The following is a 24,747-nucleotide window of genomic DNA, read 5'->3' on the forward strand; positions in this document are numbered from 1 at the left end:
TACACTATCTGCCTGGTAGAAGACAAATTACCTCTACATCCAGGCTGCTCCTGTGACAAGGTAAGAAAGATTGTGTGGCTGAACCGCAGTGGTAAAATATTACTTAAACACTTCATTCTAGTAGAGAAAACTTGTCACTGGGTAAACTCAAATGGTTTCTCCATTGGATTCAAGGTTCAGATGACCTGGGAGTGGCCTAACTTCATCACTGAGAAAAAGAATGGGCCAGATTTCAGGGGATCACAACCAATCTAGGCTACAACCCATGTCTCTGGCCACCACATACCACCATGGCCCTTCTCCATGGCGGACAAACCAAAGTCCATCTAGTTAGTGTTCCCATGACCTCCGAGTGATACACAGATCTTTCATGCATTCAGGGACAGTTCCTTGTGGTCCGATGACCTATAAACTCAAGGGCAGTTGTCCCACTCAGCTGGATGATGGCACAACATCAAGGGAAGGAAAACCCCATCCATGCTACCACTCAGAGTGGAAAGCAGGGCCTTACACAGTGAGGTTCTATGCTGGAGGGGAAGGCCCCGCTCTGAGTGGAAAATGTTCTGGCTGCTCTGGCTTTACCCTCGAAATGTCTAGTATCCTCATCTGAAATGGGGATCAGAAAATATGTCTTCCTTGAGAGCTGACTTACGTATAGTTTCTTTGGAAGAAACAGTTCCCTGGTTGATTTATCAGAGTTCAAATCTGTTTGCTCCCAGTCATTTCATGAACCAGAAACCACACTTTATGCTCTTTTTCTCCATAGTTCCTATTCCCACTACGTTTCTTTCCTTCCTTGCCCTAGCTACATCCCTTTCCCTCCCATTAATCACAGTTAGACTACCAAAATAATAGGCTTATGAGCAAAGCAACCCCTCTAGATGAATCCTTGCCTTGATGCTGGTTCCCTTTGTATATTTTCCTTAATGGATAGTGTTTGAGAAAGGGTCTAAACCACAATTATCTGATCTCCTGCTTTTTCAGCTTTGAGAAACCCCTACCTCTAGACTCTTTCATCTCTGCTTCAGGTTGGCCACTTCCTGCAAAGTCAACTCTTTTCTTTGCATACATTGCTAAACATAACAAAGAATAGCCAGTGCTCACTAACACTCTAGTTCTTCCCAATTTATTCCTTGAGTTACATCCTGGGAGGCGCAAGCATTTTCAGGCTATTGCAGAAGAGAATTTCATCCCTAATTGAGCCATGAGTGGTCCATTTTGCCAGCTTAGGTCTATATACCTGCTGCTTGACCACTAGGTTTCAGTCACAACAGCCTTGCAGTTATCACCAACTTTTATATTGTTTGGGTAAAGATGGTTGATAATGAGAGAGAAAGAAGAGAACAAGAGATTGAGATCACCGTTGGCTTAAAGAATGGAAAGACACCAGGCACAGTGGCTCATGCCTGTAATCTGAGCTACTCAGGAGGCTGAGATCTGACAATCATGGTTTGACAGTGGCTCATGCAGAAAAGTCCATGAGCAAAATGTCAGAAGTATAGCTGTGGCTCAAGTGGCAGAGTTACCAGCCTTGAGCAAAAAAGGTAGGGGAGAGAGCCCTGGCCCTGAGCCATTCAAGCTCCAGTATTGGCACAAAACACAGAAAGGATTTGTTCTCATGTAGTAGAAAGAGGTCCACATTCTAGGATGGCAGGTTCCTTTCAATGTTCAGTCTTTCATCCGCAGGATTGTAACTTCATTGGTGTGGTAGAGGCTGAGGCTCCTCCATATCTGGGTTGCAGCTAGCAGAAAGAAGGTAGGAAGTGTGGCTCCAGCACAGCCATAGACAAAATATATGGGTCATGAAGTGGCACACCTACTTCTACTTCTACTCCATTGGACAGAATGCAATCTCCTGACAGTTAACTATGATCGAATCTTTCTCCAGAAAGAACAGGAACACAGATTATAGTGAATATCGATTTTCTATATCACAGATATAGAGATACTAGTGATACAATTTACTAGGCAGATCAAAGATACAAAGATAATAAATGCATCAGATTTTCATGTGGCCATGGAACTCTCACAAAGTAACAAAGAATAATCATATTAACTTTCAAAAATAAGCATGATAAAAATTCATCTGGCTTCAGTAAAGTTAAAAATAAATGCATAAATGACAAAATAAATAATTTCTTCCAATTGGAAAATTTTACAGCGAGTATTTAAACAACTGGAGTCAATGAGAAAAATACAAACTAACAGGGCAGTAGTCTGATAGAACAATGAAAATCAAGTACACTTAAAGAAGTATTGGAGGAAAATACATAGCCTTAAATAGCGTGTCAACTTTTTTTTTAAAAAAAAAAAGAAGGCAAAGAAGAAGGGAGTAAGAGAAGGAAAGAAGGAAGGAAGGAAGAAAATGGAAGGAAAAAAGAAAGGAAGGGTACGGAAGGGAAAGAGGAAGGGAAGGAAGAAGAGAAGAATGGAAGAAGAAAGGAGGGAAGGAAGGAAGATAGAAAAGAAGAAAAGAAGGAAGGAAGGAAGGAAGGAAGGAAAGAAGGAAAGGAGGGAGGGAAGAAGGGAGGGAGGGAGGAAGGAAGGGAGGGAGGAAAAGAGTGAGGGAAATGGGGAAAAGGAAGGAAAGAAGGAAAGGAAGGAGGAAAGGAAGGAGAGAAAGAGGGAGGAAAGGAAGAAAAAAGGAATGGTGGAAGAAAGGAAGGAAGAAAGGAAATAAGGAAGGGAGGAAGGAAGGATAAGGAAGAGAAAGAGGGAGGCAGGGAAGAAGAGAGGAAAGGAGGAAGGAAGGGGAAGGTAGGACTTTTCATGAGCACGCCCACTTTCTATGTGGTTGTACCCTCAGCAGACCATAAAGATAAGAACACATGTAACAGCACTGAGATGGGGTTTGCTGGGCGTGGCGCTAGGGATAGCAGGCTCTTGAGGTTGGACCACTCCTAGCTCAGCTCACATGTTCTGGATGAGTGAAGAGGGTAGCTCTGTGAGGATCCTCTCTCAAAGAGAAGGAGCAGTCAGACTATTCTCAAAGGCCAGCTGCCTGGTCCTGAAGAGCTCTCGTGTGGGCAGGAGCAGGGCTGATGGGACAGTGACAGGCAGGGTAGGATCCTGAGCCTCCTGGGGATGGTGCTTGGGCTGTTATTTTGTGTTTGGCAAGTATTATTCAGCATAGAGCAACACATCCCTGAATATGATGAATTCTCCCGGGCTGGGAAGAGAAGATGAAGGAACTGCTGTCCCAAGGCTCTGCCCTGTCTCTGTGCCTCCATCTTCCTGTCTATCCATGAAAGGATGAAGGCCTAGTCTATGACATCCCTACCTGCCCATGTGGTTCTAGGTAGCACTGATAGTCCATGATTTTAAGTTTACTTCAGAATTTAATGTCCTCAGGGACAGAGAGAGGAAGTGAGTTGCTCCTGTATACACAAGCAAGAGAGGACCAGAGCAGGACCAGAGCACATCCCAGCCCCAGCCTAGGACTCTTGAGACGTCACTTTTCTCACCAACTTACCCCACTGCTGGGGCATGTGTAATGTCTGATTCAAGGCACTGGTGGCTCATGCCTATAATCCTAGCTACTTAGGAGGCTGAGTTCTGAGGATTGTGGTTGAAAGTCATCCCAGGCAGAAAAGGCCACGAGACTCTTATCTCCAATAAACTATTTGGAAAAACTGGAAGTAGAGCTGCGGTAGAGCAAAAGAAGCTCGGGGACAGCTCCCAGGCCCTGAGTTCAAGCCCAAAGACTGTCAAAAAAAAAAAAAGAGGAAAAGCTAGAGGTCAGATTGGTGGAGAACTGTCCTGCTTAGATACAGACCTTAGGAAAGAACTTTGTATTGGTTAGATGCTACCAAAGAATACAATTAAGAGGCCCAGCAGGACTGCTTTGGTTTAGAGGAAAGACAAACGTTCATTTCTCTGTCAACTCACAGTCTATCTTGAATCTACATTCCACATCCACAGGCAGTTTGGAGTCCTGAGGCCACCCTGCTCCCTGCCCCAGCCCAGGCTTTGTCCTCATTCAAGGTCTAAGGCAGCCCACACATCTGCCCAGGAGCTGTCTTTGGGGGAAGGAAAGGAACATGTTCAGTGGCTTGAAGCCCAAGTCCAACGTGGTCCACAGCACCTCCTACCCATTCCATTGGCAGAACTCAGGTCTGGGCCTCTCTCTCTGCACAAGCGGTGGAGAAGGTCAGTCCAGCCTTGGACTGTGGGAGATGCAGACGGATTCAGTACATCACCCACAGTGTCCACTGTGGTCAACCCTACAGGCTACTTACTAGATTCTTTTTCCCACACTCATCCCCTTTCCAAGAAACTCAATCCCAAATTCTGGCTAGCTATACTTCCTCAGGGAGAGGAAGTCCTTTCCAGAGCTACACGCCGGTCCTCTGCTACAGTGACAGTATCAGTTGTAAGACAAGCCATCTGTCCCATCTACACACATACACACACACACACACACACACACACACACACACACACACACACACACACACAACTACAGCAGAGGACATGGATAAGAAAACCACAATAAATGCATTTATTTGGGAAGGGGAGGAATGGGGAAACTCAGAAGTCACACCAAGCTTGCCAGCTTTCTGCATTGGGAGACAAAGCTGTTCCTGGATTGGCTGAACTGACTAACCCCATTCTGGGAAGTTCTCCTTTTCCCATCATCTTGTGTAAGTGGGGAGCGGGCGGGGGGGGAGGGGGGGAACATGTGCAATGAAGAGAATGTTTCAGGGTCTGGCCTCCTTAGGGAATTGCTCTGGGAGTCAGTCATGAGCACTATTTCCTATTCCTAGAGTTCTTAGCAATACGATTCCTTCAGATACTTACAAAGCTTTTTGTATGTGCTTCCAGACAGTTCCAGGTGCCAGTGACCACACCCAAAGATGCTTTCTTGGCAGAGTTCTAAAGCCTGTCTTATTACTCTGCGTTCCAGCTCTGACTTAGCCCTTTCATTTTAATTTCAGCTAGCTGGTGGTGGTAGTAAAACAGTATGTGTGAGTGGGAAGGTAATAGCCTTTGTCTATCCTTGCCCCAGGCAGGCCTGGATGCTTAGCTGAGCTTGGGTGGCCTCTGCAAAGGACTGTAAGCAGCTGCTGGCCTCAAGTCCTGCTGTGTGGGCTGCCAGGCAGACGTTCTACCTCTGGAAGGCCTTGTTTCTACATCCTCTCTATGGCTATCTTTCTTTAATGATCTGCTAAAAGACATAAATAGCAATCCAATGTATTATTAATGTTCTGATTCTTTCTGAGCACTTCCAGAATTATGGATTTAGTTAACATATTGATCCGCTTTCCAAATGATCCTAAAAACGGTGCCACCAAATGCTTTGCCAAGGGTCACAGAGTTGCCAACTTGCCAGCCCACACGTGTCTCCTCTCTTTGTATGCCACAAAACCACTGAGTTAAGTGCCTTGTGTGGTAGGGGTTTTGTTAGAACAGTACACCATTGTTAGGACTCATTTGTATTGATTTATAGTTAGGGAAGATATGATGAAGACAGTCAGTAAAGATCAGTGGCTCCAAAAAGAAGTGTGGACTGTTGTGTGTAATAGTCCGTGGTGATTATTCCAGATTGACAGTCAGGCTTTTTTCCACCTTGTCTCTCTGCCATTACTAAGGCCAGTGGCTTCATCACCACTGGATTTTCTGGTACATCTATGTTCCCATCTACAGGAAAGGAAAAGAGCATAGTGGAAGGTTGGGAGAGAGGTTGTCCATAATCTTAAGGTCATACAAAAAGGTCTGGGACACATGAACTGGCGGAATGCCTTGGAGGAAGGGGAAGTCGGTGCTGGTGGACAGCTTGTCTCCAGCAAGGGAGTTTTGCTGAATGTGCAGATGGCCGTTCTGAATCAATATGGCCTTGAGCATAGACAATAGACAGGCCGAGACAATGATAATGTGGGAGCCCCTCACCCCTTAAATCCCCTCACCCCATTCACACACGCGGGCCACCACATGCTTATTCCCACCCAGAAACACAAAGCCAACAGAGTGTCATGTGACATATTAATCTAGCAAACCTTGCCATCTCCCTAAAGACTCCCTAAAACCATGCCCATGGTCCACTCCTTGTGCCAAGTAGGGGCTGAAGAAAAGGTGTGGGTTTGCTAGGAATGATCTAGAAGGTGGAGGGATGTACTAGCCCAGAATGCAGATGCCAAGATGGGATCAAATGTGCATTCATCTCCCAGGGAGACCAGCCTGTGTGGAAGGAAACAGGGGAGAGCCAGGGAAGACTGGAGGCCTACCAGGGAGACCTACAGTGTGACCCTAGAGATGGAGAGAGGGGAGGAAGTTATCCACTGACCGCACTGCAGCCACCAAAGCTCCAGCAGCGCATTTGGAATCCTTGAGCCCAAATCCACCAGCTCAGAGGTCTTCATGGCCCTCAGGAATAGTTCTGTCTCATTGCCCCAGCCACACAAACACTGGGAATGGCAGCCCCTAGCTGGAATCACTACCTCAGCCAACGAGGTGGTGCCTTCAAAGCCAAGATGGCTCTCCACAGCAGGAGTTCTGCAAAGTCCATCCGTATGGGTGCCTCAGAAGCTCACAGATAGAACTGGGGTTCTGATTCTAGAAAGAGAAGAGTTGTAATTTAAAATGAAAACAAAAACAAACAAAAAACAGCTGGAAGCCAGGTGCCCGTGGCTCATGCCTATAATCCTAGCTACTCAGGAGGCGGAGGAGATCTGAGGATCTTGGTTCAAACCCAGCTGGGGCAAGAACGTCGGTGAGACTCTCATTTCCAATGAATCACCATAAAACCGCAAGTGGCACTGTGGCTCAAGTGGTAGTGTTCACTTTGAGCTGAAGAGTTCAGGGACAGTGACCAGGCCCAGAGTTCAAGCCCCATGACATCCTCTCTCTCTCTCTCTCTCTCTCTCTCTCTCTCTCTGTCTCTCTGTCTCTGTCTCTGTCTCTCTCTCTCTCTGTCTCTCTCTCTCTCTCACACACACACACACACACACACACACACACACACACACATACACACCCCCCAAAACTGAGTTGTAATATAGCTGGCCATCTGCATGGTCCTGGTCAAGAAACCTAACCTTCAGTTTCTCATCTGTGAACTACCTCGAAAAACCTGCCTTGATCAAGGTACATTCCCCTAAAGGGGTTGCTTACTAAATAGTGATCCTTACAACTGCTTTCTCTCCCTCTCCTTTTCTCTCCCTCCCTTTCTCTCTCTCTCTCTCCCTCTCTCTCTCTCTTTCTCTCTCTCATATGTGTGCATGCATGTGTGCACACTGCACACATGCACACTGATTCTCAGGCTTAAACTCAGGACCTAGGCGCTGCCCATGAGTTTTTTGTGCTTAAGGCTAGAGTTCTATCACTTGAATTACATCACCACGTCCAGCCTTTTGCTGGTCAACTACAGGTAAGAGTCTCACAAACTTTTCTGACCGGGCTGCCTTCAAACCTTGATCTTCGGTTCTCAACCTCCTTAGTAGTGAGAATAACAGGCAGGACCCACCAGCTCCCTGCAACCTCTCCATTCTCACAGGACCCAAGGGCTACACCAATGTATTTCCTGGAGGGAGGACGCCCGGTCCACAGCTGATCCCAGTTCCCTGGGACTGCAGGTGGCCTTTCTCTCAACCCCATACCACGTGGGCCCAGAATTGGCACACAAAACACTGCAAAAGGCCACTCTTGCTTTTAAATCAGTCCAAGAATCACTATGATGAATATTTTCCCCAGGGCCAAAGAGAAATATTTAGGAGAGGCTGCCAACCAGGACCAAGATGGTCACTTGTTACTCTGCCTGCTCTAGGTTCCAGCCTTTTAAAACATCACCCAGGCTAGATCACAGGCTGGAGACCAGGAGGGAAGGGGAAAAAGCAGGCGTCTGCTTGGACAGGCCTGTAAATCCAGACGGCTGGCAGCCTTCCATCCACCCGGCACCACAACAACTCCACACATACTCTGTTCTCTCTCCCAGCCCCCATCCGTGCACTGATTCTATACTTACCTCCTCCATCCTTCCCACCTCATCCCTTTTTCTCTCTCTGCTAGCATTTGTCTTATTCTTGTCTTTTGATATCCTCTGCCTATCAAATTGAGTTTTTTGCATCTGTGTATTTCCACCACCTTCTCTCTGTCTCTTTTCCTATCCAACAATCATTCCTCTTCATCTGTCTGTCTGTCTGCCTCTTCTTTCTCCATGTCTCTCCAGAGACATGTCTCCTTGTGTTTTCTGCCACATGGTCACTCAACCCAGCACAGCCTGTTCCTCTCACACAACAGCCTTCCAACCTCTCAGGGTCACTGCCTTTACCAAATTTCTTCCTGAATTACTCCTCAGTACTGACACTTATAAGCCAGTGCCAGGGGTTTATGCCTATAATCCTAGTTATTCAGGGGGCTCAGTCCGGAGAATCAAGGTGTGAGGCTAGTGTGGGCAGAAAGGCTTGCTAGACTCCATCTCCAAAATAACCAGCACCAAACAAACAAAAACAGGGCTTGGAGATGTGGCTCAAGTGGTGGAGTACCGATCTAGCAAGTATAAGGCCCTTAGATCAGATCCCATTACCAGAAAAAAGAAGCCAGTTGTAGTCCAAACTCAAAAAACTGGGTCAAATAGGATGTCACTTTTGTACTTAAGAGTCGAGGCATGAGCTTAATTAACTGTGGAGTATCTCTTTAATAGAACTTGATGACGATCCATACATACAGATATTAAACACAAATACAATCAAGTTTAAAAGCAGGTTGGAAAAGAGTAGAACACAAATCCTTTTTTTAAAAAAATTTTTTTGGTCAAAGAAAACAGATTTGCAGATGTAAGTATACATTCCAGTATTTGCCTGTTATCTGTGAGTGGTAGGAACACAGGGACTTGTTTTGCATTATAATGGACTTTTTTTTTCTTGGGCAATGAATACTAGAATGATGTACAATAAGGAAGTAGGTGAGATGGACAGGGAGCTTCCTTGCTGCCTTTTGATTCCTTTTAACCTCACAAACATTCCAGAAGCTTGTGGCCAGTGCTGCTTTCTGCTAGCAACTGAGCAGGGAGCCCTGGGCACCAAAGGGTATGTGACCCATGGACGCCCTTCAGGTAGCTCCTTGGAGCATCAGACTCCGGGGAGTAGAAGCAGGAAGAGGGAGAAGAGGGAGCAGGAGCATGCTCCTCTGTCCTCCTCTCCAGTCTCTGGAAAGACAGGGCACATGACTGGGTTCAGGAGATTCAGAGCATCAGCCACCCCCTCCCACTCCTGGAGGAGGGAGGGCCAGCCCAGAGATGGCAGCTGCAGGGCCTAGAATAAAGCATCAAGCACAGCTGCCTGGCAAGACCAAGGCCTTGGCAGCTAAAGGCCCCCCAGTCACAATCCGTACCACAATGGAGCCATTGCAATGGCCAGTGCGTTCTTTGGGGCTGGGACAGGGGCCAAAGACCCCAGCCACCAAGGCCCTGGCTGGGCTCCTACTCTGAGCCAGTGGGGAGGACATCCTCTCAGGCCCTGGTGTTCTATTTTTGTTTCTTTGTTTCATTTCCTCAGATGTGCTATGCGCTGCACGTGCATGTCACACACACACACACACACACACACACACACACAGCAGCCCCTCAGCCAGAGGGCACGGGGACATAGAAGAAGTACCAACTCTTCTCTCTGCCATGGTGGGTCAGTCTTGGGGTAGTCCTGGAGAGGCAGCTCTGTAGGGGACCCCAAGTGTGTAGACACATTCTATGAAGGTCACTTGCTACCCTGGTTGCTACTTGTTACCAGGTGACATTGCTACATCTCTAACCCTCTAGAGGACAGAGATGCAGGGCAGTTGCAGAAGAGCCCTGGAAAGCTCAAGAAGCTTACACCACTCCCCTCCACGTGGCTGTCACCAGCTACTGGGCTGTAAACAAAGGCGGGTGCTGGGAAGGAGTGGAGGGGACGCAGTAAGTGCCCAAACTCCCTAAAGTCTCTACATAAAGAATGCTCCACCCAGTGTGTGGGAACCTGAAGGGGGCCAAGGAGAAGGGCAGGGAAGGGAACGGAGGACAGGAATAGTTGGATGGCGCCGCCCAGGTGCGCCCGGCACCGCGCTGAGTCAGCGCGAGGCTCGCGGTCTGTTACCTGTCCAGGATGGCCAGTGCGCACCCCACTGGAGCCCTGCCTTGGGTCCCGCCACCCAGACTTCCTACTGTGGGCTCGACTACCAGCTTCCCCTCACTCCTTGCAAGGAGCCTCGGGGAAAGGGGGGGTTGGGTGGGGTCTGCTGTGCTAGATGCCTCGGCATCGACCTGATCCCCACCTCCGAAGGGTCCTCTCCATCCCGGGTGCTGGCGATGGAGAACAGACTTGGGGGGTGGCAGGCAGGCTCTCCGGCCCCGGGAAGCAGGTAAAGAATTCTGCCAGGGCTGTCACTGAAGTTTGTGGCGTTTCCTGCACTTGGGCCTCCTCCCTGCTTGGGAACCTGGCTCGGCGCTGCTTCAGGGTCTATCCATCCCCACCCTCCATCCTTGTATCTTGGGAACCTGGGCCCCTAAGGTTCAAGAAGTCAAGAGTCTGAAATAATTCACTGTGCAAATATATTGACTTTATTTGTCTCCATTCGGGAGCCTCACAGACATATCCAGGTAAAAAGATCGTTAAATAAACACCTTCAGCTCTCGCAGTGCAAAAATAAATATCAATCCTCCGGTCGCAGCAGCAGCAGCCTCGCTGCGCCCCAAGTCCCATCGGCCCGTCTGACCATTATAAAAGTGTTCAGCGCGAGTGTCGGCGTGAGTGTGAACGGGCGTGCGCTGGAGGGAGGGGGGAGGCGCGAGGGGAGGGTAACCGTGGAGCGGTGCGCAAAATCGGGAGTCGCAAACCATCGGCAAAGGGTGGCGGAGAGGCGACCCCGGCGACCCTCGGCGGATTCGGCGCGGGCCCCGCCCCTCCTCCCCGCCGCACACACTCACAGCAGAATCCGTACCGGGAAGAGTTGAAAAATAAACATTTACAAGGGCAAAGAAAAGCAGCCCCTTTCCCGGGGTCGCTGAGCGAGCTGGGGGGGGGGGGTGACTCCCTTCCCCACGCCCCGTGGCCTGGGCGAGCGCAACCAAGCGCGCACCCATCAGCTCGCCGCGGGGCAGAGGTCCAGACGCGCAAAGGGGCAGCGATCGCCGATCCTCGGGAGGGTGCCCGTCCCCCGCGCCCGCCCCGCAGCACCGGGCGCGGGTCCTCTCCCCGATGCGCCCCGACTGGGGGGCCCCCGGCAGGCCGCGGAGGCGCGCGCGCGCTCTCCCCCCACCAGGCGGGCGGCGCCCCTCACAGGGCCGAGTCCGAGTCGCTGGAGTCCAGGCTGTTCCTCAGTTTGCAGCCGCTGAGCTGCTCCCTCTGCAGCGACAGGCTCTGCGTGCTGCGGCGCAGGCACTCCAGACTCTGCAGGAATGACTTCTTCGCCTTCTCCTCCTCCATGGGCGACACCCCTTCCTCCTCCACCTCCTGGATCTCGTCGAAGGTCACCGGCTGCGTCTTGAAGCGGGACTGGCGCGGCCGCCGCAGCCGGCCCTTGCCCTTGGAGAGCTTGGCCGGCCGCACCGGCTGCGGGAACGCATCGGCGAGGCACACGAAGTGCGGCATCACCGCCTGGTAGTTGGAGCAGATGCCCATGAGCTCTCCCGGCTTGGCGGCTGCCATGGCACCGCCGGCGTCTGCGGGGCCGGACGGCGGGACGCTGGGACTCTCCTCGGGCGGCCGCTGCGCCGGGTCCCCCCGGGAGGCAGCAGCCTGGGGATCGCCGGACTGGGGATCCAAATCTGCTGCGGGGTGGCGGCGGCCCTCGCGGGCCCGGGCCGGAGCTCCTAGGGAGGGCGGGTGTACAGACCCGCCGGGGGAGGTGGGGGGCAGGGAGGGGGAGAAACGCGGGACTCCGGGGAGTTGCTGCTCCGCTGCGCTCTCAGGCGCTCGCCGCCGCCGTCGCCGTCTGCCCCGCGGTGGCCCGGGTTAGCGGCTTATATAGCCCGCTCCTGCCCACACGGCAGCGGGCTCGGATGACAGCGAATGCCATTTAAAGCGTGCGCGCCCCGCGCCCTTCCGCCTGACGTCGCCCCGCCACTCTGGGAAAGTAACGGCCCCTTCCCCGGCGCCGCCCCGCGGCCCCCCACCCCCCACTCCCAACCCGGCTCCGGAAGGCAAGCCCCGCCCGCCGGGTTCCGGGAGAATCCGTGGCCCCTGGAGCGCGCGGCTCCGCGGAGCTGAGCGCAGGACCCGGCTCCGGGGTTGCCAAAGGCTGAGCTGGCACGGGTATTCCGGACCTCTCGCCATCCATCTGCACCAGCCCAAGCGGCCACGGGACGCAGTTCCCCTTTCTCAGTCCCCTAACCCCAGAAAGCTCACACTTAAGACGCTATTCCACCGACGATCGCCCAGGGCGCAAAAGGCAACGAGCTGTCCGGGTGGCTGGCAGAGCCGGGGCGCCAGGCTCCCTAGAGCCGAGATTCACCATCACCACCACCCACTGTTCAGGCGCACGCGTACACACACACACACACACGTGCACCCCCATTATTCCATTCTGGTTCTTTCCTTCCCAGGATATCTTGTTTCTCCCCTGCCCCCTTCCGCACGAGTCCCTCCTGCACCCCCATTCATGCACTTAAGAATGGCACTTGGGTATGGCACTAACAACAACAACAATAATAACTACCATCTGGGGAGCTTACTCGGAGCCAGCCAGTGAGCTCCGTTTTACATATATTATCCTATTTCATTCTCATAATAGCCCAGTGAGCTAATTAGTATTCTTTCTATTTTACATAAGAAAAGGCAGGCCTAGAGGGGATAATTAACTAGTCCTCTAGTAAAGATGGAAGCTTGTGGAACAGACTCCAGGGTGAAAGCTCCAGGGTATAGCACCCAGCTGAGGGTAACACAGGAAGCAAAATCCCACTGTCTCACCTCCCCCCTCCCCACATCCATCAGAGCAGATCCCCCAGGGGAACCCTTGCCCAGTGCCCAGGGGCCCCTAGAGGAGATAGAGAAGATGTCAACGGGGGAGGGGGCTGGGAATATGGCTTAGTGTACAGTGCTTGCCTAGCATGCATGAAGCCCTGGGTTTGATTCCTCAGTACCACATAAACAGAAAAAGCTGAAGCGGCATTATGGCTCAAGTAGTAGAGTGCTAGCCTTGAGCAACAAAGCTCAGGGACAGTGCCCAGGCCCTGAGTTCAAGCCTCAGGAGTGGAGGGGGGGCGGGGAGATGCCAAGGGAAGTTGCATTGGTTACCTGGAGAGGCGTCTCAGAGTGGGTGACTTTTAGCTGACACCCAAAGAACAATAATAGCACCACTAAGTACTTGATAAGTAATGTGCCAAGCATTGATTACATGTATGCATCAATTCACTTAGTGCAAATGTTAGCTATTTTATTTCATCTTCCCAACCCCTCTGGGTAACAAGGAGTCGTACTGTAGACGGTGGGGCAAAGCAAGGCACAGAGAATCTAAACAACTTGCCCCCAATACCACAGCTAATCAGTAGTAAAGCTGAGATTTGAACCCAGGCAGAGTGTGAGTCTTGAGACCTCAGTCTTGTCCACTACACTGGTCAGTCTGGAGTAGGACAAATGGGCTAGCCATGAGACTAAGTAAGAAGAGATTGTTTGGGTAGAGGGCCCTCTAGAGAAAGGTGTTAAGGCAAGAATAAGGTTGGGAAGCCTGTGCCTAAAGCAGTATGGGTCCTGGGTATGAGAAGTGGGGGACAGTCACTAAGGCCTTGGAGCCATACTATGGCAATAGAATTTCACTATGGGGGTGTTTAGTGAGTCACTGGCGGATTTTGAGCCTGGAACTACATCCTTTAATTTGTTTTTCAGAACTTCCTCTGGCTGTAGCAAGAAGTCATGGAAGAGTAGGAATTCTAAGACGATGATCATACAACCTCAGGTTCAGTGCCCTGAAGATCTGGAATAGGGTGGGAGTCTGTGGAGATAAAGGGGAAAAATAGTCAGATTTAGAGCCTGTCTAAAGATAAGATATGGGGCCAGTGTGTCCAGGGGGAGGAGATCAAGGCTGATTCCAATGTGTTTGGTTTGAACGTGTGTTTGATGGGGCCAGTGATTGACAGGGGAACACCGGGAAGAGGGACAGCCTGCTAGATGTCCATCAAAAGCCACCTGAAACCCCAAGCCCTGAAATTCTCATCATGGAATCATATTCCATGAGAGAAGTATCAGTTTCCATAGTGCTTGAAATCATGCTACTCTGTAATTCCTTCAAACAATAATGTCCTGTAGTTCCTTTGGACAATAATCCTTAGCAATGGTCTCACTAATACTGAAATTGGTACCAAAAATGCGACGCTACCGTGAAATAATCACCTCAGAGCTGTGGCAGGCACTGCTTGGCCAACAGGTAGTGTGCAGCAGGGAAACAGATGCTGGCGGATGGGAAGCCGGTGACCTTTGTTACCAGGGGATGAAACACTTACACAAACACTACTGGGATAATTTGTAAGATGGACCCACATGCCTACTGAGCCTATAATTCTAGAAAGATGGTTGAAATGAGCCAAAAACATTTGCATGTGTTGGCTACTTGATACTGCTTTTAGCAAGGTATTACAAGAAAGATATTGGCTAGTTTACAAGAAGAAATAGCCAGAAATAGAATCCAGAAAACTGGTGCCCTGGGGGTTGGAAAGTCACTTAAGACACAGACGAGCAGGAAATCAGATGATGGCTCTGTGGCCCAGAACTTCTCTCGATGCTTATCTATAGGGCCAAAATCTAGCTCCCAATACACCCGGTGGCAAAGCATTTGTAGCAAGGGGTTTGTGATCCAAATCTCTGATTTCACAATCCTTAGGGTAGCCTTCATTGTAAAACAAGAAGAAAGAGATGGGCAAGAAAAAGAGACGGTTAGGAAAGGAACTGTGGGTGTGGTTACTTGACCAAGGGCCTGGCTAGAACCGGATAGATGTGAAACTCACTGGTCTGTGAGTGAATTATCACTGACAAAGTTGTGTGGCTGGGCAGTGGGAGTGATGGCTCCTGCCTGTCATCCTCACCTACTTGGGAAGTTGAGGTTAGATCTTTTCTCAAGCATGGTACAAGTGATATTCACCTGTCATCCCAAATTATACGGGAGGCTGAGTTGAGAGGACTGTTATTGCAAGACAGCACAGGCAGAAAAGTCTGTAGGACTCCATCTCAATGGAAGGGAAGCTAATCGCTTGGGCCTGTGATCCCAGTGACAAGAGAAAGATGGATTGACACTCAGGCTCAGGTCCAGGTAAGGAAGCAAGAATTTATCCTAAAAATAAGTGGAAATCAACAACAACAGGGCTGTAAATGTTGCTCAGTGGTACTCCACCAGCCTAGCAAACATAAGGTCCTGAGTTCAAACCTCAGTACCACCAAAAAAGAATTTCTCTGCATGGCTTGGTTGCAAAAGCCTGTGTGTGTTCAAGCCTAAGTCAGCATTCAGTGTGCACAGATCCTCAATACTCCGCTTTGGTTGTAAATTGTCGCTACCGCCTCGACCAGCAGGGAAGACGCGACACCGAACTCTTCTCTCTGCAGTTTATTCAGGACCTTTGAGTAATCTTCTGACCCCAACCCCGGGGAAAATTCCCCACAGCCTTAAGTACCCGCTGGGTAGCCAACCCTGATACGCCACGTGGGATCCACCAATAGGTTCAGGTGCGCAGAAGCAAGCCAGATTCTTTGCCTTAGCCATATAAGGAGTTGTTTACCACAGAGAGCACTCGCCATCGGGAAGGCGGAGGGCGGAAGCCGGCGCCATCTTCCAGGTGCGGCCTCTCGCAGCTCTCTACAGTAAATCATCAAATGATAAAAGAGGGTAGAATTGGAAGTGGTGCTGTGGCTCAAGTGGTACAGTGCTCGCCTTGAGCTGAAGAGCTGAGGGACAGCGCCCAGGCCCAGAGTTCAAGCCCCACGACCGACAAAAAAAAAAAAGGTAGAATTTCCCCCGAAAGACAAAGTCAAGGGCCAGGGAAACAGGGGAGCCACCATTCTAGTGGGCAGATTTTGATAAGAGAATGTTGGCTGTCCACCTCGCTGAGTCACATTCTCCAACTTTTGTCTCCTACAGTGAGGGGTGTCACTTGCCTGAACTCCTCTGCCAAGAGAACGTGGAGATATGACTTCCACCTATTTTCCAAGAGGAAGTGCCTGCCCTATACTTCTGTGCTGTTCCCCTTGCACCGGCAGGAAGAGCAACAATGAAGAGACATTGGTTTAGTTTCCTCCCCTCTTTTATCTTCAATTTGCTCTTCTCAAAAGGTAGCTCTGCAGCAAACAGCTACTTTCTTTGCTGAAGTCACAGAGGAGACATTAACTTGGCACAAATGGCACAAGACTTTATCCACTGCCATACAATGATTCTCCCACTGGTGGTCGAACTTCAAGAAGCCTGTGGGAAGTACTGGGCCCTGATGCTGGGCTGGGGAAGCTGTGCTCAGAAGTAGTCTTGGCACCACCATGAGGCGCAGCATGATTCTAAGGGGGTCCCCCTGGGTGTGCCTCTCTCTGAGTCCTCAAGAATCTCCCTTGCCCCACCAGCCTGATGTTCCCAGGGATTTATCCTGGCAGGCAGAGCAGCCCTCCACGTCAGCTCCACAGCTGGCATACAAGCAGCGGGTGTCCCGTTGCTTCCATGGCCTAGTTTAGAGCTGAGCTCATCACAGCTTGAAGGAGGACTCTGGGCTGGGGCACCTGAGACTGGGGCTCTTACTTGGGGACATGGTTCCTCTCTGCTCTCTCCCTCTGTTACCCTCTCTCTTGCTCACTCTGCTTGTTCATACTGACTCCTCCTCTTAGAACTTGCTGGGATTGTCATGGCAACCTTCCAACATAACTGTCAAAATGCTCTAAGCTCGCAATTGTTCAAGACAAAGTGCTACTTCTGAGTGAGGAGAAGCAGCTGGGTAGGATACCAGAGTCACAGGCTCGTGCCACTGCTGGGTGGTTGGAGTGGCCACATTGGGAGCCGAGAGCCTGTCCTGTCAGGGTCACAGAAAAGGCCTGTCATTGCCTTGCCAGCTCTGTGCTGTATTTGTCACTGTCCCTCTCCTTTCCCTTGTGCCACGTTCTCAAACACACACACACACACACACACACTCACAGACACACACACATACACAGAGGGTCAAAATTGCCCAAAGTGCAGATCAATCCAAATGGCACTGTCTAGGGTAACCATGGCCTTCCTGTGCTCTGTGCTGTGAAACCCACTCTGGGGAGACTTCAACTCAGACATGGGAAGCCACAGAGCTGTGGATGCTGGAGCTGACACTGCAGCCCAGGTGACTGATGGGTATCTGACTTCCCGCTGGCTCAGTGCTGTTCTTGTCTGCGTGGACCCGTCAGGAGGGGAATGGCCCAAAGCAGTGACTTCTGAGCCCAGCAAACCTGATTCTGAGTCTGGCTTCAACCCTTAGCACTTCAGTGACCCTTGTAGGGCATCATTGCCCCATTTTCTCATCTACAAAATAGGGATGGCATTGGGATCCCCACAGAGGATCCAAGGAGGGTGATTTACATGAGGTGAGCTGTGCAAAGCACACTTGGCCCAGCGCCAGGCACATGGTGGATGCTCAGCCTAATAACGTAGATATTGCTCCTCCTAGCCAAGACCTGGCTCGAGAGCCCAACCCTCAGATCTCCCCAACTCTCAGCCTTCCTACTCCTCCTCATCCTCTGTACCCTGAAGAGTTTAGGCCATGGCCCCTTAGCTTTTGGAGAAAGGATGGAGGAGGTGGAAAGGGTAAAAGAAGAATGGATATCCCCAGCGGCCCTCCAGAGTCTCACTGGACATTATTTTATGTTATGTGCTTCTATTGCCTGGATTTCCACCCAGGAGACCAGTTCAAGCTCAGCATAGCTCTGTTGGGTTCTCTCTTTTAAGCTGGGAGGGGAAAGGGAGAGGAAGGGAGGAGAGAGGAAGAGAGAGAAGGGATCTCTGCCTTGGAAGGCAAGTCTCCTTGTTCTGCAGCAGAAGCCAGGACCATAGAGGCAGAACTAAGTTCTTGCTACATAGGCAAGACTTGCCCAGGGCCTCTTCTGTCAGGTGCTTTGTGGCTTTAAGAAGTTATTACATTGGCCATGTTCTGTACTGTACAGGTGGGAAAATCAAGGCCCCTTGAGCAGAAGGCTCTGTTCAGGGCTCAGAGACAGAAGACCCAGATGGGCCCTTGCTGCTGGGGCTTGGACCTCATTTGTCTGCTTTTACCCTCAGCCACTTACTGCCTACCAGCTGCTGCCCAGAGTGGCTCCCAGAGAGATGGGGAAAATTCAGTTCATTGATGAGCAGATGGGCAGGGTGTTTAGGGTGGGAGTCAATCACTGCATTTAGCTGCTATGACAGATCTTTCTTGTCCTGCTTTCCTCTTAGGACTGTTCCTTCTCTGCCTCTGTCACCGCCTCTCCTCCTCCCATCCCTCTCCTTTGGTACCACCACCCCAGATCTCTAACCTTCCACCCGCTTCAATGACACCCTGGAGACAAATTGTCACCCCACCCGGTTTTATCCAGACTAGCTAGTCCCTCCCCCAGGTTCCGTCCTGGATCTGGCCACCCAGAGGCTGGCCCAGAAGTCCCACAAGCCCCACCTACAGGTATACGTGGGGGCGGGGTTTTCCTCACTTCACACGGCCCCCTAGGGAACTGCTGGTCTAGGACTGACAGTGTTTCCCTGAATTCTTGCCACAACCCAAGTTTAGAGGAAAAGAAATTTGCCAAGGGCCACTCGGGAATAAGTGCAGGAGCTGGGACTAGAGGCAGATCTACCACACCAACCTTTGCAACGTAGCACTGCCCTGCCTGGCCTGCTGCTGTTCCGCCAAAGCCTCTTGGATGGGGGTTGCGGGGAGGAATATGTTGCTGTGAGGCGAGGAACTTTCCAGTAGGGAAGACACAGGAAAGGCAGGATCCACCCTTCTCCCAGCCTCCCAGGAGATGGGGGAAGGAGGGGTCTTATCTAATGGGAAAGCTTGGGAGTTGCTACATGGGGGCAGGGGGTGTGGGAAATCAGCCCTCTACTGCCCAGTTCCAGATCTGCCCTCAAGATAGAGTACATGCTGCCCAGCTCCTGTGGGTCCGATGTGGGAGGCCACCGGTTCGGGAAGGGCCAGCCTGCGTCTCTGGAAGCAGGCCTGGAGGCCTCCCCTCCTCCTTCCAGCAATGGGAGGCAGGAGATGGGGGAAGCAGTCTCTGAGGTTGGCAGGGCAGGCCTGCTGTGCACCATGCCTGCCTTGGTGAGGATCAACAAATGTAACAGGCTGTGGAAGTGAGCCAGGCCCCCAGCACGGTCAGCCGCCCTCACAGCAGTCTGGGTCTGCTGTTTTCCCTTGTTCAGTGGGAAGCGGGCTGGCCCTTGTACCATAAATCTAGCCTCTCTCTGCTCACCATTTCCAGAGGTGCCCAGCCAGGTCACATAGCCACCTGCTCTGAGCTCCTGCCAGTCTCCCTAAGTCTAGTCCAGCCCCTCACACCATCCTGAGCTCCTGCCAGTCTCCCTAACACCAGTCCAGCCCCTCACACCATCCTGAGAAACACATCTTAAAGTTCCCCGCTCCCCACCCCACCCCAAGCCTCATGGCTCCCCATTGCCAAGTCCTTTGCCTGGGGAGGCTCTTGGCCTGATCCAGGCTCGTCTTCCTCTCTCCTCCCCTCTACCAGCTCTGAACTCCCCACACAAGCCTCTTAGGGCTTCTCCTTGTTCTTGAGCCTGTAGCAGTCACTTTGCAGGGTCCTCCTTCCCATTCTCCAAGTGCTGACCACCACACTGCTTTGTGTTGAATGTTCTGCTAACTCCTGAAGCATTCACAGAGTTCTTCATTCTACTCTCATCCTTGTCCTGCTGTTCTTCAACTGTATCTTATTTTCTCAAATGACACAAAATATAACTATAATGCTAATATTTACAGTGATGTGCCAAGTTCTTGCTTTCTTTGGAGCAGAGAAGCTTCTGGAATACTGAGTGTGAAGCAGGCATATAGCTAGTGTTCAATGTAAGGCAGGCATTTCTTAGATATGCTCAAACCCTATTGAGAGAAGGATAAGCTGGTGTCCCTTTGTGGGAACCATTTGTGTTATGTAGGTATTCAAAGTATGTATATTGTCTTCCGGATCTGGGTCTGTAGCCCCACTTTTAGGAATTTATTCTAAGAAATGGTCATAGGTGTGCTCAAAGGTCTAGCAACAAGATGGCTGTAGGCAGCCATGCCGCTGGTAAGGAGAAGACTGTGCTTTGCTTCCCTCAGTTGTAAAGTGGAGATAAAAACAGTTCTGGAATCTGGCTGTCTTCAGACTAGATGCCAGAGGCTCACATCTAGTTACTCAGAAGGCTGAGATCTGAGGATCATGGTTCAATGCTGTACTGGGCAGGAAAGTCCATGAGACTCATCTTCAGTTTACCAGCAAAAAGCCAGAAGTGGAACTGTGGCTTAAGTGGTAAAGCACCAGCCTCTAATGAAAAAGCTAAAGGACAGCACCCAGGCCCTGATTTAAAGCCCCAGTACCAACACACACACACATACACACACACACCCAGGGTCCCTGGGCCAAGTGAGACACTAGTATATATAAAGCTCTGTACAGCACCTGGCACATACTCAGCATCTTTTAATGTGCATGAATGAGGTCAGAGCCTTGTCTGTTAGTTATACTACTATCCTGATGCCAGTTCTCATGAGTTCCAAGTCAGAAGTTACTCACAGTCAAACCACCTCCATGAAATATCCAGCACAACAAAACTGGCTAAACAGCAACACAACTTGTATGCCCCCAATAATTCTTGTCATGCACCAATGTAAATAAGTAGGAAAAGGCTAACCTATAAATTCAGTATGACATAACTTTCTTTTTTTCGAGTACTCAAATGTGTAGAAAAATGTACTGCAAAATGGGAAAGCTTGTCGTCTAAGGCTTATGAAGTTACAAAATGATTTTTCCTTTTTATCTTTGTAATTTCTTGCAAAGAACACATACTCCTTTCTGGTAAGGAGGACTAATTTTGCAAAAGAAAATAAAAGCCACGCTGGTTTAATGCCATCCTGCAAGGGAAGGGATAGTGTCTTTCTTTTATCCGTCCCCCACTACCTCTGACACACAATCTCTAGACATAAAAGCTTCGGTCCTGAACTGAATTCCAGCCTGACAATCTTGTTTAATCTTCCAGGCCAGCGTGTTCTGTACAGGGTTTAGAAATGGCCAGCAAGCACAAACGAACAATATGACTGGCGGGGGCTGCCTCTGTGCCTGGTCGGGGGGTGACCTGCTTGCAGGGCTTGGAATCCTGGATTCCGCCAGGGATGGCGCCTTAGGAGAGCGAAGACCCGGGGACCTTGTGGCCTGGCTCCCAGGCGCAAGCTGAGCTGGCCAGGGAGCCAGGCTGGCACCTGGGAGCGCTCTCCAGGAAGGGGGGGGGGCAGGCCCAGCTCCTGCGCCCACCCGGGGAGGCGGGGGTGAAGGCCGAGGCGGGCGGGCGGGCGTGGGAAAGGCGCCACGCAAAGGAACTGTATTTCTGAGCGTGTGCCACGCGTGAGGCCCGCCCGAGTCCCCCGGGGAGGCCGCTTCGGTGTGCGCCCCCGGCCCCTGTCCCGCCTCCCGCGCGGGGCTCCGGCCCCGGGGGCGGGGAAGGCGGCGCAGCGCGGCAGGCAGGCAGGCCGTCGGCGTCACCGCGCGCGCCCGCGCCCTTCCTGCGGGGGTGGCTAATTGCGCCCCATCACCATCACGCGGCCCTCCCGTGCGCGTGCGCGCGCGGCCCACCACTTCCTCCTGCTTCCTGCCCCGCGCCGTCCCGCGCTGCTTTCCGGGAAGAGGCCCGGGGAAAGCTCAGCCCGCGGCAGGCCCGGGCCGGCCCGGGCGGGACGCGGGGGAACTCGAGGCCCAGACCCTAACAACGCCCGCTGGCAAGGCTGGCTGGCCGCTGAGCCTGGGGCCTGGCATCTGGTAACTCCTTCTGGTGCCTCAGTTTCCCCGTATGTTGGCTTTGGGGGAGGATCGGGATCCAGCAGTGTGGCTCTGCCAGAGCGGTGACACATCATCCTCCCGAAGGGCACAGGAGGACCAGCGTCCCTGTGCTGACAGTGACATCAGGCTCCCAAGAGGGGGAGTGAGGCCACAGAAACCATCCTCGCGACCCTATCACACACGCGCGGTGCTGGGCTCCTGGATTTTCCAGCGGTTTCTGGTGCTGATCTCTGACACTGCCCCCCCTCAGCTTTAGCACTAACAGCCCAGCCCAGCCCAGCATGGAGCTCCAGTCACAGGCTGGGGAAGGCTTTTATAGCAGAAGGCGCATGACTACTCAACCAGCTGGGAAAGGCACCATTAGCTAGTGAACAAACATCAAAGTCATTTGCCTATTGACCCTAGACACAGGAATCCTATGGAAGGAGCGATTCCAGCAGCAGGCAGTAGACAGGGTGTCTGTCATATGTGGATCTCTTCTCATGAGCAAAGACCCAAGGGGAAAGGGCAATTGTATACTAGTCCCTGGGAAGGGAGTGTGTGGGTGGAATCGTGTATAAGTACAGAGATTTAAACAAACAGAATGCATCACTATGGAAACACTCAAGCTTTTTTCAAAGGCACCGTTAAGCAAAATAAAGTAATCAAGACTTCAGATTCAACACCCCAAGTGTTTATGACCAGAAAAGGCAAAGTGGGCCTTAGATATTCTGCAGCCAGGAAAAAGCTGCCAGAACTCAAGAAGAAATATTCCCAGCAGAGCAGGAATGCATCATTTTGTCAGGATTTTCTCTGAAATCCTCCAACAGGAGCATTCTGCTCACTGCTGGCCTAACTCTTTCTGGGTTGCTGTGACATGGACCCAGGTTCTGGTGCCGGTGACTGGGTGCACAGGCTCCGTTAGAAAGCTATGGAGCCCCAAGAATCTGGGACCCAGAATCATTAGGAATCACCAGCAGCTTGACTCACAGTTAATGTGAGTCAAGTAGACCCTGATTTCAATGCTTGGAATACAATCTGATATCCCCAAAGGTACTCACAGAGAAGGCTGAGGGAAGGGGTCATGGGGAAAACTCCTACAGCTGCTGGGAGGGTTGGTGAATTTTTTTTTTTTTTTGCCAGTCCGGGGGCCTGAACTCAGGTCAGGGCCTGGGTTCTGTCCCTGGTCTTCTCTGTGCTCAAGGGTAAAACTCTACCATTTGGGCCACAGTGCCACGTCTGGCTTTTTTTTTATGAGGAACTGAACCCCAGGGCTTCATGCATACTAGGCTAGCACTCTACCACTAAGGCATATTCCCTGCCCACGGTGAATATTTCTAAATTCACCTGACATGAAATTGTCTCCTTCAAGTAACCTTCTCAGTTAAGTGGCTGGGCTAGTGGGCAGCAGAGCTTCTCACAAGAAACTCATGCTTGAGCTGGTTAAGGGAAAATGAGATGCAGACACCTGCCCTGATGTGCAAGAAAGAAGGGGACCAATAGGTGATCTACTGGTCTCTGCTGGAGCAAAGCGTGGGGTTCAGGCTCTCAGGGGTGCTGTCAGAGGACTCCACGCAGCAAGGCAGAGCAAGAAGCACCAGGTTCAGGGACTCACCAATGGTTTGAAATCTGCTCTGCCACTACTACTCCTATTCAACTATGTAACTAAGCTCTTGGAGACTCAGCTTCCTTGGACAGGATAGTATCCTGTCCTTGGGGCACTGGGGTGGGGGTGGGGAACTAGGGGTTCTGTATAATGGCTCCCAGGACAACGCTAGCAGTTTGCTGAAGCTTACTCCACACCCCACCCCCCAAATAAAAGGAAGCTTAAAAAAAAAAAAAAGTAACCTATTCTTGATGCTGCAGCTGTTGCATCTGCTTCCTCTACTCTGCCTGTAAGGTTAGCAAAAGTAACTTCACCCCAGTTCCCAGGTAAGACCTATCAGCAGTAAAACGGCAACAGGCTGATGTAGTCATTGAACAGGGCTGTCCTTGATCATGTTCTGGAATTCCCATCCATTCCTAAACATCGCAAGTACCTAGCTGACACTGTAGAAGGGACATTTTCTCAGGTGTGGAAATCAATGGCAGCTGTGGCATATGGAGTCTGGAGTAATGGGGACGATTTGCAGCACTCTGACTGAAACCCGGGTGTTGACCCAGCCTATTGGCTGGAAAGAAGAAATATTTTCCTGACTGACAGGGGTGTAAGGAGTAGAGAGATCCAATGCACAGGTGAGCAAAGGAAGGTGGTAGCCCTACATTAGAGGAGGGGAGGAGAGGATACTGGGAGACCTGGAGCCATTTGCTTGCTGATCTCTTTACTTACAAGGAACAGAGGGGGGATTTCTTTGTCAGGCATCCGACTCCTAGCCAAAGCTGGCTGTACTACCCCAGCCAGGTTTTGTTGGCTGTAATAGGAGAACACCTAGGAATTAAGAGGTTTATTTTATGTTTATAGTGATTTGTACCTTCCAGGAAGGCTTAATAACGATGTTCAAATTGTATACAGCATTTAGTGTTTCTGGCAGGAAGGAGTTATATATGCTTTATTTTATTTTTTTTGGGTCTGGTCGTGGGGCCTGAACTCTGGGCCTGGGTGCTGTTCCCCAGCTCTTCAGCTCAGGTCAAGGCTAGTGTTCTACCACTGGAGCCACAGCGCCACTTCCGGCTTTTTTTTTTCCTGCTTATGTGGTGCTGAGGAATCGAACCCAGGGCCTCAAGCATTCAAGGCAAGCACTCTACCACTGAGCCACCTTCCCAGCCCTATATATGCTTTAAAAAGATAGAGACCTCAATGCAAGGAGCCAGAGATGATGAGGATCGTCATTCTGACGGCATGGATGGAAACAGGCTA

The 24,747-nt window shown here is 51.0% G+C and overlaps 1 protein-coding gene across 1 annotated transcript; it reads right to left on the minus strand.

The window, feature by feature from the left end:
* Positions 1-10,505: 10,505 nt before the first annotated feature.
* CUNH11orf96 (chromosome unknown C11orf96 homolog) lies at positions 10,506-12,022 on the minus strand. Its single transcript, XM_042671093.1, is given in 2 exon segments — positions 10,506-11,921; positions 11,923-12,022. Coding segments are annotated over 2 exon segments (741 nt in total). The 5' UTR covers positions 11,986-12,022; the 3' UTR covers positions 10,506-11,243.
* Between the last annotated feature and the right edge of the window lie 12,725 nt (positions 12,023-24,747).

The sequence above is a fragment of the Dipodomys spectabilis genome, unplaced genomic scaffold, assembly GCF_019054845.1.
Source record: "Dipodomys spectabilis isolate Male_0828 unplaced genomic scaffold, ASM1905484v1 ptg000599l, whole genome shotgun sequence".
NCBI classification, from domain to species: Eukaryota; Metazoa; Chordata; class Mammalia; order Rodentia; family Heteromyidae; genus Dipodomys; species Dipodomys spectabilis.